Raw genomic sequence first — 15,818 nt, forward strand, 5'->3', positions numbered from 1 at the left:
AAAAAAGTTTGAGAACCACTGATCGAGAATAGACAGATTATGGCTCTTTTAATGTACTTTATTTTTTAAAAATCGTGAATGTCACAGTTCATCTTTAAATTGGCAGTTGTATAAAAATACATTTCTTCCATTGTACATGATGAGGCATATATTGCTATTACATTGCCAAACAGAGGCTGGAATGTAACAAACAAATTACCTTTACAATATATCCAGTATATATTAGTAAAATAAATGGACTTTTAAGAAGAGTTTATATACTTGGTTGCACAACACTCTATCTAAAGGATTCCTAATCTATAATACACAAAGTATGCCATAAAACTGAGTAAATGCCTCACCCCTTCAAAAATAGTAATAGCTAGAGCCCTGACTACAAATTCATTTGTTCTTAAATAGGTACTTCAGATATAAGTGAAAGAATCCTGTCCACGTTGAATGCAATTGATACTCTTCTTGCATGATGTTCTCAAAGGAAGTGTGATTTCATTGCTGAGCCTCAGTTACCCTGCTTGATCGTCCACTGAAGTGAACATTTTGAAGGAAGACTACAATGGATGTGGCAGCACCTCCTGGTTCCAAGGGATTTAGTTGAAGAGATATGCATAGTCTGGAGGATCCCTGCACTGGCCACATGGTTCAAGTAAAAGCTCAGCACCTGCTAATGTGATTGGCTCGTCCTGTCAATAGGAAGGTTGAAGTTTAGGAAACAGATTGCCTAGCAATTTTCAATAAATCAAAATATACAGTAACTTTAAAATATGGAATTGCCTTAATATATTTCTTTATCTTTCAATCAAATGGATTAATCTTTTAGCCATGCATTGCTAGTACATAGCTTATAGGTGTTTTGGTTTACAAGGTTCCCAATTTGTTTTGCTGCCTGCCTTCCAAACTTCAGTCAGACATCAATAACAAAGGCACCCAACCCAAACAAGTTATAAGCCACCATCTTGAGCTCATTAATTGCATCTTGAAGGCAGCAATTATGGCATCTCTAGGTTTATCGTCATTTATCATTGGGAGGTTGGGCGACCTGAAGCCTCAATGAGTAGGGTAGACAGGCAACAGGATATGGCAGCAGAGTGATCAGGTTACTGATCTAGTAATCCAGAGGCCTGCACTAATGATCCAGAGAAGTTCAAATCCAACCAAGGCAGCGGGGAATTTAAATTCAGCTAGTGAAATAAATCTGGAATAAAATACTAGTATCAGTAATGGTGACCATGAAAAGAGTGGATTGTTGTCAAAATGTTCATTAAGGAAGGTAATCTGCTGTAATTACCTGATCTGGCCTGTATTTAACTCCAGACCCACAGCAATGTGGTTGACTCTTAACTGCCCTCTGAAATGGCCTAGCAAGCCACTCAGTTGCACCAAATTACAACATTTGCAGTGGTTCAAGGTGGCTCACGGGCACCTTCTCAAGGGCAACAAGGGATGGGCAATAAATGCTGGCCTTGCCAGCGATACCCAACTCCCATGAACAAATTTTTAAAAAGTGTTAGACCACTTGATTCTGCACAGAAGGTGATGGACTTGAGCCCAGGGTCACCAGTCATTTCCATTCAGTAGATAGAGCAGTACACCCAAACAAAATTGTTTCTATGACTGGGAGGAATGAAAACAAAAAAGACCAAAAAATATTTGCTGCCAGTTGATGACTCAGTCAGATGTGAAAAGAGGGAACAGGAAGAGGTTAAACACTGGGGCATGAGCTGGTAGGGAAAGTAACTGGAAGCGGGTAACAGCAGAGTGTCACCAATACTGCTGATCCAAGTGCAACTGAAATCTGCTGGTTTCTCCCCACAGCAAAATGTTAAAACTTCCCTCCGAGTGCCAGCAGGCTGCTGAACCATAGGGGCAGTCACAGTGGAGTCCAACATCCTGCCTTCAACTAAAATAGCCACATGCACACACTTCTAGTGAGGCCCAATAGATAGCAATCAGAAGCAGGATTTCCCCCAACCAACTTCTCTCCTCCCTTTTGCCACCTGGGCTGAATGGCCTCGCCCAGAATAGAGCGGACACCTAAAAGCACAGCCTTCCCTCATCTGTTGCAGGTTATAATTACCTGAGCCAGCAAGGGGAAACCAAACAGAAACGCAAGAATCCCTTGAGCAATTTATAGAGATTAGCAAGGAGGTCCGCATCATTTACCTTGTGATACTCCACCAGGTCGGCTAGCGTCGCGTGTTGCAACTGGTCTACACCAAAAAAGGTATAAGAGTCCTTAGAGGAATCAATCAGAAAGTGTTTGAACCCGTCACTGCTTCGATAAGACAGGCAATAACCGATTATCCGCTCACTGATGCGGATTAGAAATGCTCCAGCTCCTTTCTTGCTGAGAAGTTCCTCAGTGTCTTGCCTGGTTATAACACCTGCAAATAAATCACAGCAGTCAGTGGAAGTAACCCAGCAATATCTCAGGTAGCTTGTGATTAAGGCCACTCATTTTGCACCAACGTAAATTGAATTATGATATTCAATCCCCAAAGCACAATTAAAGATCGTATCATAGAAATGTAGGTTTAACGAGCCACTATTGATAAGTAACCCTGGTTAAGAGGAAGGTTCAAGGAACTTTGAATAGATATGGAGAAGCTGTTTCCACTGTCAGGATGGCCAGTAACCAGAGGACACAGATTTAAAATAAATCAATTAAAAGAACTAGGTGAGAATGGAGGAGAACTTTATTTATGCAGCGAATTATGTTCTGGAATGCACTGCCTGAAAAGGGTAGTGGAAGCAGATTCAATAATGACTTTCAAAGTGAATTGAAAAAGAAACATTTGCAGGGCTATGGGAAAGAGCAGGGGAGTGGGACTAATGAGAGAGCTCCCTTAAACATGATGGGCCGAATGGTCTCCTTCTGGATGATTCCAATTCAAGCTCATTTTCTTTGAAAGAAAAAAAGAATTTAGAATTTCATGATTATGAAGAGAATTACCAAAATTGATCCTGAAAAGTTATTCACTACAGTAAACTGATTCAAATAATAATAGGATGAAAAAGTTAAATGGGAGAAAGTTAATGATGGGATGTTAAGTGGAACTATTCCACCCAAAATATTAAAGGGTTGCTGAATAAGTTACTATGAAAAGGGCTACTGAAGAGAACAGTGGCTGAGAAATAATTGAATGTGTCTCTGGTGCAAGAAAGGATTAAGGGAGATGAAAGCAATAGATGGGATTAATATAAATCAAAAAGGGTAGACTTATGAGGCCTAGTATCCATTCCCTCTAGAAGATTTTATATATAAAAAAGGAAAAGGATCATTGGTGATTGGAGATGTAATAAAAAGCAGAGAAATGTTGAAAGTGAAATTGACAATCTCTAGATCTCCAATGCTTTGTACGTAAAGCTATCATGCATCACCGAGTCATGTTGTACAAATGGATAGTGACTCCATTCCTAGGGGATGTGAGATAGAGAATCCTGTGGAGGCAGCATTCCGGCCACCGCATGGGAAGATCAGAAGAGTAACTCCACAGGGGTTCCCGCTTCTGTAGTGCAGAAATATCGGACGGTGATGCCGTCCATGTGTAAATAAAGCGTCAACCTTCCCAATCTAGACTCACACAAAGAACAACAACTTGGGTGAGTGTGCAGAGGCCCCCAACATGAGTCACTGAATGGGGCAAGACAGTATAAATGGGAAAATAGCAGGAACAATTCACTAATGGTTAAACAGACTAAATCTTTGAGACTGAAACCGGCACCAAAATATTAAAATAAAATCTGAAAGACAGTTAGCAAAGTGCTCAACCTCCCAAAAAAAAATCAAAAATTCTGAGTTTGGTGAATGCAGAACACAATACTCTCACTAGCTGACAGCACATTACAGCAGTTTCCGTAAGGCAAAAACTTTGTTCACCAGTCTTACCGACCAAGATTTACATTTAATTTCCTTTGATTTCTATACATTTATTCTAAAACTTTGACTTGTAAAAATCTTCAGTGTTTAAGGCATTTTTAAATTTCATTATCTTGTCTTTTTTTTTTAAATTAATCCCTTTCTGGCTGTTTGAAATTTTTTTTAAAGTTCTAGTATTACTTTTTTTAAAATAACTTTCAATTTCAATAGTCTTTCCACATTTCAACTATTTCTAGTTAAAATTCAATATATGTTCTGATCTTCGGCTAGAAATGTGTTTTGGGGTATAGCGGGGTAAATTGTATGATTCAGCACACCCAGAAGCATCCAGGTGCAGCCCAGGAATTGTAGTTTTTTTTAAATTCATTCATGGGATGTGGGCATCGTTGGCTAGGCCAGCATTTATTGCCCATCCGTAATTGCCCTTGAGGAGGTGGCAGTGAACCGCCTACTTGTACTGCTGCAGTCCTTGGCGTGTAAGTACACAGTGTACTCACAGTGCTGTTAGGAAGGGAGTTCCAGGATTTTGACCCAGTGACAGTGAAGGAATGGTGATATAGTTCCAAGTCAGGATGGTGTGGGGCTCAGAGGGGCTTGCAGGTGGTTGTGTTCCCATGCATCTGCTGCCCTTGTCCTTCTAGGTGGTAGAGGTCATGGGTTTGGAAGCTGCTGTCGAAGGAGTCTTGGTGCATTGCTGCAGTGCATCTTGCAGATGGTACACATTGCTGCCACTGTGTCGGTGGTGTAGGGAGTGAATGTTGAAGGTGATGGATGGGGTCCAATCAAGTGGGCTGCTTTGTCCTAGATGGTGTCAGGCTTCTTGAGTGTTGTTGGAGCTGCACCCATCCAGGCAAGGGGACAGTATTCCATCACACTCCTGACTTCTGCCTTATAGATGTACAGGCATTGGGGAGTCAGGGGGAAGAGTTACTCGCTGCAGAATTCCCAGCCTATGACCTGTTCTTGTAGCCACAATGGTTGGTCCAGTTCAGTTTCTGGCCAATGGTAACCCCCAGAATGTAGATAGTGGGAGATTCAGTAATGCTAATGCCATTGAACATCAACTGGAGATTGTTAGATTCTCTCTGTCTGAGATGGTCATTGCCTGGCATTTATGTGGCATGAATGTTTCTTGCCACTCAACAGACCAAGTCTAGATATTGTCCAGGTCTTGTTGCATCTGGGCACTGCCTGCTTCAGTATCGGAGGAGTCACGAATGGTGCTGAGCATTGTGCAGTGAACATCCCCACTTCTGAAGCAGGGAAGGTCATTGATGAAGTAGTTGAAGATGGTTGGGCCTAGGTCACTACCCTGAGGAATTCCTGCAGTGATGTCCTGGGACGGAGATCATTGGCCTCCAACAACCACAACCATCTCCCTTTGCGCTAGGTATGACAAACCATTACAGAGTTTACCCCCGCCACCACCACCCCTCCCCCCACACAGATTCCTATTTACTCCAGTTTTGCCAGGGCTTCTTGATGCCAAACTCATTCAGATACTGCCTTAATGTCAAGGGCAATCACTCTCACTCACACCTCACCTCTAGAGTTCAGTTCTTTTGTCCACATTTGGACAAAGGCTGTAATGAGGTCAGGAACTAAGCGGCCTTAGCAGAATCCAAACCAAGCATCAGTGAGCAGGTTATTGTTGAGTAAGTGCCGCTTGATAGCACTGTCGACAACCCCTTCTATCACTTTGCTGATGATTGAGAGTAGGTTAAGAGGGCAGTAATTGGCCAGGTTTGATTTGACCTTTTTGTGTACAGTACATACTTAGGCAATTTTCCACATTTCCAGGTAGGTGCCAGTGCTGTAGCTGTACTGGAACAGCTTGGCTAGGGACGCAGCTTGTTCTGGAGCACAGGTCTTCAGTACTATTGCCAGAATGCTGTCAGGGCCCATAGCCTTTGCAGCATCCAGTGCCTTCAGCAGTTTCTCGATATCCCGCAGAGTGAATTGAATTGGCTGAAGACTGGCATCTGTGATGCTGGGGACTTCAGGCAGAGGCAGAGATGAATCATCCACTCGGCACTTCTGGCTGGATTTTTTTTTTTTTTTAAATCATTCATGGGATGTGGGTGTCGCTGGCTAGGCCAGCATTTATTGCCCATCCCTAATTGCCCTTGAGAATGTGGTGGTGAGCTGCCTTCTTGAACCGCTGCAGTCGATGTGGAGTAGGTACACCCACAGTGCTGCTAGAAAGGGAGCTCCAGGATTTTGACCCAGTGACAGTGAAGGAACGGCGATATAGTTTCAAGTCAGGATGGTGCGTGACTTGGAGGGGAACTTGCAGGTGGTGGTGTTCCCATCCATTTGCTGCCCTTGTCCTTCTAATTGGTAGAGGTTGCGGATTTGGGAGATGCTATCGAAGGAACTTTGGTGCATTGCTGCAGTGCATCTTGTAGATGGTACACACTGCTGCCACTGTGCGTCAGTGGTGGAGGGAGTGAATGCTTGTGGATGGGGTGCCAATCAAGCGGGCTGCTTTGTCCTGGATGGTGTCGAGCTTCTCGCGTGTTGTTGGAGCCGCACCCATCCAGGCAAGCGGAGAGTATTCCATCACACTCCTGACTTATGCCTTGTAGATAGTGGACAGGCTTTGGGGAGTCAGGAGATGAGTTACACACCGCAGGATGCAAATGCTTCAGCCCTGTCTTTTGCACTGATGTGCTGGGCTCCCCCCATCATGGAGGATGGGGATATTTGTGGAGCCTCCTCCTCCTGTTAATTGTGCACCACCATTCACAGAACATTCCCAAGTCAGCATGATTTAATGGATATAGCAAATATTTAAATTTAGCTGATGGTCCTTTTAATAATATCCTGAAAAACTTTCACTTAAGTAAATGCTTTGATCAGTGATAACAACAGTGTTTCATTCAGTACCTTCAGTCTTGTGCTTCAGATTTCAAAATTAACTTATGTGCTTTGGCATCTCCGGCATCCAAAACGTGTCAAGTGAGGGGGGGGAAAATCCATTGCAGCACACACCGGATGCTATGGAGGCGATTTCCCCCCCAGATACTTTAGGCATTAAAGAGCTTCCGAGGTGGGCAAGATGGGGCCTTGAGCTGCAATGCCTTTAGCGTAAGTTGCCACCTTGGTAAAGGAGTTGAATCGTGTACTAGGAACAGCCGTCCCGAGGATCGGTCAGGCCCTGATTGACAATTAAATTGCCTGCTAGCACTTATTAAAAAGTGGTTGCACAGCATTTTGGAGGCTAGCGGTTCAGTAACAATTTTTAATATGAGCCACTGAGAAGTAAAGTAGTCATTGCTGAGGATTTCAAGCACTTTGAGCCTTGTTGAACTTTCACAGTTCATTTGCTGCTGGAGGTTTGAAGAGAACTGCTGAGACACATCGGGAGACTGTGCTAATACTGCACCGACACTATCAACATTTATTCTAGAAATTCTGAGGACTTTACCAAAGAGAGAGTGGGTACTGTGCCGCTCAACCTTATTGAAGCCCTTAGAGGAGACACCAGACGAAAGTGAGTGTTTGGTCACAGGCATCTTCCTATGGGTCCCCTTGGCTTGGAGGAGGAATGGGAAGAGGACATGAAGCCAGGCAGAGCAGCAGCTCCTCCTGACCTCCAAGCGCCACATCATCTGTGTGCCCTCGCCCTTGGTCCCTGAACTATCCTCAATCATTCCATTGTGTGTTAACTGGCACATTCTATACCTTATCACAGCATGAATTCAGGATGCACTCAGGAGATCACAGCACGGCTGTTGTGGTATATGAAAAGATATTGTAAAGTGCAGTAGAGACTTTTCTCCTAAGGCCGAGGACCAAGGCATGTTTTTGGAATAGACAAGCAACCAGCTGTGCCACCCACTTTGGACTTTGGCACTGCCAATACAGAGTGCTGAAAGTGGGACAGTCTTTGAATTCCCAAACAGCATCCTTTGCCCCGAGGAGTAGCTTTTGAACTTACTCAAACCCCTCTTTTCCACCTCAGAGGATGGCCAACATTTCCTGCTAATGTCAGAGTGCTAAAGCCAACTGTAGAACCTCCAACTTCATCCTGCTAAAACAGCAGAGTAAGCAGGGGTCTAATACCAAACCTCGACATGTTTGCTGAGCTATCCCACTGTGGGGGGGGGGGGGGGGGGGGTGGCGGCCGTGGCCAGCAGATGAAAGAGAAAAGAATGAAAGGGAGGTAGAGCAGAGGGAATGAGAAAAGTAATGAATGCTGGATTTAAACAGGAAAGAATTCGATGGCTTACCGTGGAACCAGGGTGCCATGACGTTACAGTATTTTTCATAACCAGCTCGAAGTGGGATCTGCTGCTCTCTGAACCATCTGATGATTTTCTCATGGCTATTGTCGGTCAATTTCTGGGTTTGAGCATCCTTTCTATAGCAGTAACAGAGAAATGCACACCATCATTAATTAATCACAAGCAAGGGCACCCTCCTTTCTTTTGTTGTGACTGCACTTCAAAAGTACTTCATTGGCTGTAAAGCACTTTGGGACATCCTGAGGTCTTGAAAGGTATAAATGCACATCTTTCTTCCATTTCTTAATGCATCAAACTCTCTAATCCCGGAGTGATATAATTGATGTTTTGATTCAGTGCTTTTCTGATTTTCAAGATTGCACAAAATGTGCAACACAAAACAGGCTATTCAGCCCAGCTGGCCTGTGTTTACGCTCGAGTCTCCTTGTTTACAACAGACCATAGTCCATTTTCATTCATTGTTTGCGGAATTAACTAGTCTTCAGTTAGCATTTTTGGAAATGCTGCTCTATAACTGATAACCTACTGCACAAACCCTGGTTAATCCATCAATCTCAACCCACAACAGAAATTTAAAATATACCACCTTTCACCTCCACATGCTGCTGCTTCAGTTGAGTGAGCAGGAATGGTAACAAAGTTGGGACAAGATCTTCATCAAAGCGGTTTTTAATGCCATTCTGTATCTAGATGTTTTCTTACTAAATGAAGGGGCACCTAGAAATAAACTGGCATCCAGCAACCAACACAAACATAACACAATATAACTCCAATGTAGCAGTCTGAGGTGGAAATCCAACCTTACTGCCACTGCATATGATCAAATAATCCGATAGGCAATAGCAGGATGGTACAAGAAACTTAATAATGCAACCATACTGTTACTTTTCCAAGTCATTTCGCAAATATTATTGGTGCCTTCAAAACTTGGCTCAATTTATATTTAAATGTAAATATCAGTTTGCTCTAGCATGGAACAGATTTCAAAAAATGTATAAAATTGGTTCAATATATACAGACATTTTCCACAATTCTCTGATGAAGGAAGTGCACAACAAATTGAACTATGCTTCCATTTCAAAGGAAATGGTATTGTCCATTTGCAGTTGATAAAGGAAATCATGGAAGTGTACACTTGACATTGGATGTCAAGCATACCATGTCAAAGCTCAATCCATCACTGACAACAAAGTTAAAATTAACAAATTTGGTTGAAAGAGTCCCAAGTCCCGTGACTACCAACTGGTGACAAGCAATAAAACTACACACATTTCACTGAAGTGCAGGGCATCAAACCACACAGACATGCTGACATATGAAGCTGTCAATATAGCGTTTTTCCTAATCAGTGATCAGAGTATTTAAAGCAACCCCAAGCAGCAAGGCCTAGTAGCGGAGGTCACGGAATGCCTGTCCGAGAACCAATGAAGAACTCGAGCAGCTGCATTTCCCTATCCCTCCAACCCACCTGCCCATTCTGGATGAGAATTTCAGCAACTCCCCTGTAGTGTATTCAGTCCTCCTCTTAGGCCTAGAAGCTTTATTCCAGCAGCAAAATACAAGCATAAAATGATTAGAAACCCACAGAATTTACAGACTGATATAGAAGTGTAACACTCCCCCCACCCCCCCAAAAAAAGTGTATTTTATGCTCTCTCCCATGAAGAGTTCGGAGGTGGGAGTGCATTTAATTGGGCAGGATGGTGGCCCCGCCACATTCCTGCCCCCACCCCAATTAAGTCTGTGGCAAGAAGACCCGTGGACAGTATTAACCCAGTGGGTGGGTGGGCCAGTCGCCATGCGGGGAGCACAACATGCAAACCCGTGTGGGGTTGCTCGAGGCCTCCTGGCAGGGGGGGGGGGGGGCGGGGGTAGAGGTCCCTCGTTCAAAGGCATTCATACCTGATCGAGGGACTTGGCATCAGGAAAGGGGGGGCGGTGCTGCGGAGAGCCACACCTCCTACATTTGCTGCCCACTCCCATACAACCCCTCCCCATCACTTACCTCTGGCCTGGGTCGCTCTGTGATCCTGGAACTCCAGTGGGTGCCATTCTGGCAGCAGCCACCACCTCATCGGTGGCACTGCTAAACAAAAAAGGTGCCAGCCTCCAATTGGCCTGCAGCTCTCGACTGGCGGGACTTTCCACCCCTGGGGTTCTGATCCCGGGAAAGGCCCGCCAGTGGCCTCTCAAGCATCTGTGATTCCCTGGGGAAGGCCCGTTCAATGATAAGCCAACGCGGGTCTCTCGCCGGCTCTCCGGCTGACGGCCGACACCCTCCATAAAATTCCCCCCGTAGTTTCTGATTTGAACGCAGTCAGAGCCTTGGGATTCCAGTCTCATGAGCGAAGATATACACTGAAGACCTCCACATGTGAGGAGGCTACCAGTCAAATCGAGATGGGGGCAGTGAAGGGAGAAACTGAGGCAGCAAGTGAGAAATTCTTTAAAGTTTAAAGTTTGGGAAGAGGGAAAATACATCGTAGCAGCTGCATCAGGAAGATTTTATTTTGCTGAAATGTGATAGAGAAATAAAGGAGCAGCAGAATTGGAAAATAATCAATTAGAAAGGAAATCCTTAGCCCATCGGTTTAAATACTTACCGATGATCATGAGAAAACTAACCAACTAATGCCACTGTGCTCGGTCCTCGATACCTTTGGTCACAAGATATAAAGCTATATAATGTTGGACAAGTACATAATTAAGAGTATGCAAATTGATGGCTACGAATCAATTGGGAACTTTGCTCCAACTCAAACTTTCTCTATTTCACTGCAATCCCTGACTCAAAATTTCCACAAATGTTCCTCTGAGCCTGCCCACTGAACATGACTGCGGCAAACTTATTTTGCCATTCAAGCATTTCAGTACAGTTACTTCTTTCATATGTTCTGCTGTTTCTCTCACTTGATCCCTGACACACATCTGCACTGTGTGCCGGAAATTGGTGATTATTCATCAGTCTCTCAGAGATTTTCAAATGTATCTAAACATGCACTGCATTCCTTTGCACTGAGCACACGGCTGGTTATCTTTACCCAGTGAGCAAACAGCCCGATGGCTGGAGTGCAAATGTCCAGTGTGTGACCTTGCCAATCTTTCCCCAAGGGCAAAAGCGAAACTCGGGCTTTATGTGGGCACAAGACCTTCATGCCGCCCAGAACAGATTAAGCTTTGTTTGGAAACATGGTGGTGCAGTGCGACAGTAAACAGAGCCCAGGCACTTGTCGAACATGAGACTGATATAGATGGACGTGTGGGCATGCGCACACACACACACACGTAGGTACAGGCACTTTGGAGCAGTTCCTGATTATCCAACTTGGGGGCATTAGTAGGGATCTGGGAGCCAGTCTCTAGGCTAGCCACCTGTGAAAAAAAAATTCTGAGTATACCTTTCACCTAGCTTGCTGAGTGGGAAAGCCCCCACACCACATTACTCTTCCTTGCCTTCAATATGGGGTCAATGCAGGGTCTGTCCATCTCCTCCTCCCAACTCCCCCACAAATTCTCTTTACATGCAGGAATTTTAAAAACTAGACTAAATTAGGTCTGATTATGTACAGACTGAACCAGCGTTCAAGCATAATTTTTTAAGTTCTCATCCTCGTTTTCAAAATTATTCCATGGCTTCACTCCTCTCTATCTCTCTCTAATCTCCTCCAGCTCCACAACCCTCCGAGACCTCTACGCTCCTCCAATTCTGGCCTCTTGAAGCAATTAAAATTAGATATGCACATCATTGGCAGCCATGCCTTCAGTTGACTGGGCCCTAAGCTCTGAAATTCTCTCCCTTAACCTCGCCACCTTTCCTCCTTCAAGCTTAACTTTTTTGGCCAAACTTTTGGTCATCTGTCCTAATGGTCTCCCTACATGGTTCAGTGTCAAACCTTGTTTGAAACCAGTCCTCAAGAGAGTTGGGACATTTTACTATGTTAAAGGTGCTTATACAAATGCAAGTTGTTGATGACTTCCCAAGAACTTGAAGAATGGTTCACTGTTACACTGCAGTCGTCCTTCTTGCCAATAGGAAGTGCTAACCACTAACTTTGATCTACCCATACCGGACATTAACAAAAAAGCTTCTCAGTGCGGAGAAAATTTTAAGAACACTCCTAGGAGAACAAGATATTTTGACTAACAGACAAGCTCCTGTTTTTATTTTTCTAAACCACTACGTTTGAATAGCGAACCTACAGCTCACTCACGCTCATCCTTTTTGAATACTAAATGTTACCAGTATTACAAACGTTAAACATCCTGCTAAATCAGTTGTGAACTGTATGACTGGAGACGTGTGCAGCTACAAAAACCTCATTTCAAAAGGGTCATCGTTAATCAATATCCACCACAATCAGGCCTTACAGATTCACAAATTGCTCACCTCCCATCACACTCCTTTCGATTAACTGCATATTTACGTGGCGGGACAGGAGGCTTCACCGGAGGCTGGGGCTGGTTGAAATTCTGTGAAATTGCAGACACTTTCCCCCTCTCAATCGCCTTGAGAGAGTGGCGTTTATAGTCAGCTCGTGCTTGCTTAGCTATTGAGCTTCGCCTTTCATCAGCTGCCTTGGACTTTCTTACTGCCAGAGAAAGAACATTAGAAACAACACTGGATTAGGAAGGTTTGTGCAAGATTGCGAAGGTCAGTTGCCACAAGATCTCCCTTGATCAAGGGCACAAATTTCATTTCAATGTCCTGAACAAAAATCTTCTTCACACCAGTCAAAAGAAAAAAAAAAAAAATCAGGGCTTGCAAACCCTTCCAATGTCAAGAGTAGAAATCTGGAAATCAAAACATGAGCAACTGGGAGAGACAACAAAATGGATTACTGTGCAGGATTTTAAAGAAAAGCTCGGTGTGTAATTTAAACCTTACATCAGCTGCTTGTCACTTTTAACAGAAGAAACGTCCAAGGTATCCCTCGCCCTCCCAACACGAATAAAAAAAAGTGATCAAGGAAAATGAGAAACCAAAAGTCGCAGGGAGTTTACACAAGTCTTTTCCCTTTAACGATCTAGGTTCAAGTTCAAATCAAGAATGGGCGATTTAAGTTTCTAAAGGATGTTTGAAAAAGTACAATTGCTGCCTATAGGCCTACAATTTGGTGGATACAGTTGGTGCACTTTGAAGTCTTAAGCTCGACCCCATGACGGTCTAGTCTTGGCGTACTGATGCTTGAAGGTAGCTCCTTTAAAAACAAAAACTTTCATTTATTGATGCCCTCAGAATGTCCCAAAATGCTTTAGAGCTAGTGACGCTATGCAGATAAAGTTGACAGTCAATTTGTACACAAGGGCGGACCAACAGAAATGAGGTAATGTGCAGATAATCTATTTAAGTGATGTTGGTTGAGGGATATATATTGGCCAGGATACCAGGAGAACTCTGTCTCTTTGAACAGTGCCATGAGATCTTTTACATCACTTGAGAGAACAAACGAGACCTCACTTTTAATGTCTCATCCTAAAGATGGCACCTCTGTCAGTGCAGCAAAGTGCTAGCCTTGATCATGTGCTCAGTTCTTCAGAATGGGGGTTGAATCCAGGAACTGCTGGCTCAGAGGGAAGGGTTTACTAACGGACTCAAGCAAGGACCCCAGCTGGTCATGCATTTCCCTTGTGCTCTGGCTCAGAGCCCCAAGGCCATTGTGGGATTGAAAACTAACTGAACATAAATCACAAAAAGAGCGATTGTGTGATGAAAGTCAGGACTAGTCTGCTGATCCGTAACCATGGTAACATCATAAGTGGACAACAGAGAAAGCTTCACATCATTTTGCAATTTTGCTTCAATTAATTTGGTTAGCATTCCATAATTTAGAATACAGCAGGCACATTTTATATTCTGATCATGAGGCATCAGTGACATATCCCATTTTGCGCCAGTATATTTACTGACTGGTACACTTCCCCATTTTCTTGGTCAGGTAGTCCCAAGTTTTGTGTCTGCTTGCCTCCAAATCACTTCTGCATAACCCACGGTTGGCCACACCAACAACCATGGACTTTGATTAAAGGGCAAGATTTGACGAGCTTTAGTAAAACGAATCTGCTAATTAAGTTTTGAAACCAAGAAAACTTCTGTTTCTGCTTTAAAATTGGATACTAAGGGAGGGAAAAGGCACTTTCTTGCTGCTATGTTTCTCTGTAGGGTGTGGTTGCTGACAACGCTACCACTAGGTGGTGCTGCAGTGGCACATGCGCAAATGCAGCCTGTGCCACTAAAACATCAAAGTGTGCGACGTCAGCAGCTGCCAGGACAAAGATGGTGCTGCTCAAATAATCACACGAAGGCAACCTAAACATATGGCAGCACACAATGGCAAGAGGGAGTGAGCGGGCGGGCCGGGGTGAGAGTGAGCAGGCGGGCCTGCGGCGGTGGAGGAGAAGAGCGCACCCGCCGCCACCACCAAGGTCTTCGGCTGCGCTCTCGCTGCTTCCCCCAACCCGGCTCTCTCCCCGCGTTACTCGATGACATAATCTGCGCATGCGCCAACCAGTCTGGGCATGCGGAACGCAGCGCATACGTAGAGAGTAGGAACTAATCTGCGCACGTGCGCGGATTGGCGCAGTCTGATGAAGTCAGCTGCCGGATGCGTTGTCGATAATCACTTTGTTTTCTATATTACAACTATTAGCAAAAAAAGACGTCATTAACTGTAAAGAGACATACTGAGGGTTGTGAAAGGCACTATATGAATAAAAGTTCTTTCCCTTTCCCAATAAAGATAAATTTTCAATTAATGACTGGAAACTTGTGACTGCTACAGTCTATTTAAATAGCATGTAGAAAACATTACTGAGATACAACAGGAAAAGAACACCTGCTACCCAAATAGGACAGCGATGTCATTTTAAACTGTAATGAAGGCCCATTGAGAGAGAACATCCTTTGTTAAATGTTGTTCACATATGAACAGGGTTAAGCTTAAAAACCGCTTGTGGGACCTTGCTGTGCACAAATTGGCTATTGTGTTTTCCTACATTATAACACACGTCAAAAAAGTACTCACTAGTTGCAAAGCACTTTGCGACGTCCTAGGATTGTGAAATGCACTATATAAATGCAAGTTCTTTCTTGCACTAAGCCTCCCACATTGGAAACTGTAGAGGTTGGGCTTCCCTCAGCTTCAAGAAAGTTGATTTAATCTTTTCCTACAATGGTATTTCTTTATGTATGACCTTATCCCCATTAAAATGCAAAAAAACCCCTACAATTTTTATGATCTACATTAAATATCACTACAAATAAGTAGTAAAATCAACTTTTATAAAGTTTGACATGTTTAGCAGTCACAAAACTCAAACTCAAAGTTGAGGGATTTAGAAAACTAAGCTTTTTTTTTTAAAACTGGAACCCTGAAAGACATACACAGGATGTAAACACTTCTATCCTTTAGATGCTGCACTGTAATATTAAATAAACACAAACTCTAAAGTAATTGACAGGATAGATTAGAACTTTGCCTGGCACTGGAAAGATGGTGATTACTAGGCTTGTTCACTTCATCAGACTCGGTTGAAAAGCTGCACTGTTCTACAGTTGAAAGCAACAGATGCTAGCTAGAAGAAATCTCTTGGGTATTTGTAGCTTTGTTTACAGTCAAAGTGATCCAAATCAATGCCTTGTGATTAGCCAAGGTAGCAGCCAGGAATTTTGCTTCATGCAGAAAATGCATCAG

The 15,818-nt window shown here is 43.6% G+C and overlaps 1 protein-coding gene across 3 annotated transcripts in view; it reads right to left on the reverse strand.

Moving 5' to 3' along the window:
- Positions 1–44: 44 nt before the first annotated feature.
- Positions 45–15,818, reverse strand: part of sh2d4a (SH2 domain containing 4A) — a 51,828-nt gene continuing 36,054 nt past the window's right edge. For all 3 annotated transcript variants that reach the window (XM_068045024.1, XM_068045015.1, XM_068045033.1), the window contains exons 6-9: positions 12,515–12,716; positions 8,113–8,243; positions 2,161–2,381; positions 45–680 (exon numbers count right to left, since the gene is read on the reverse strand). In XM_068045024.1, the coding sequence (XP_067901125.1) occupies positions 588–680; positions 2,161–2,381; positions 8,113–8,243; positions 12,515–12,716 (647 nt within the window). In that variant the 3' untranslated portion in view covers positions 45–587. The remainder of the gene's footprint in view (positions 681–2,160; positions 2,382–8,112; positions 8,244–12,514; positions 12,717–15,818) is intronic.

This window comes from Heterodontus francisci, chromosome 1 (genome assembly GCF_036365525.1).
Source record: "Heterodontus francisci isolate sHetFra1 chromosome 1, sHetFra1.hap1, whole genome shotgun sequence".
Taxonomy (NCBI): Eukaryota; Metazoa; Chordata; class Chondrichthyes; order Heterodontiformes; family Heterodontidae; genus Heterodontus; species Heterodontus francisci.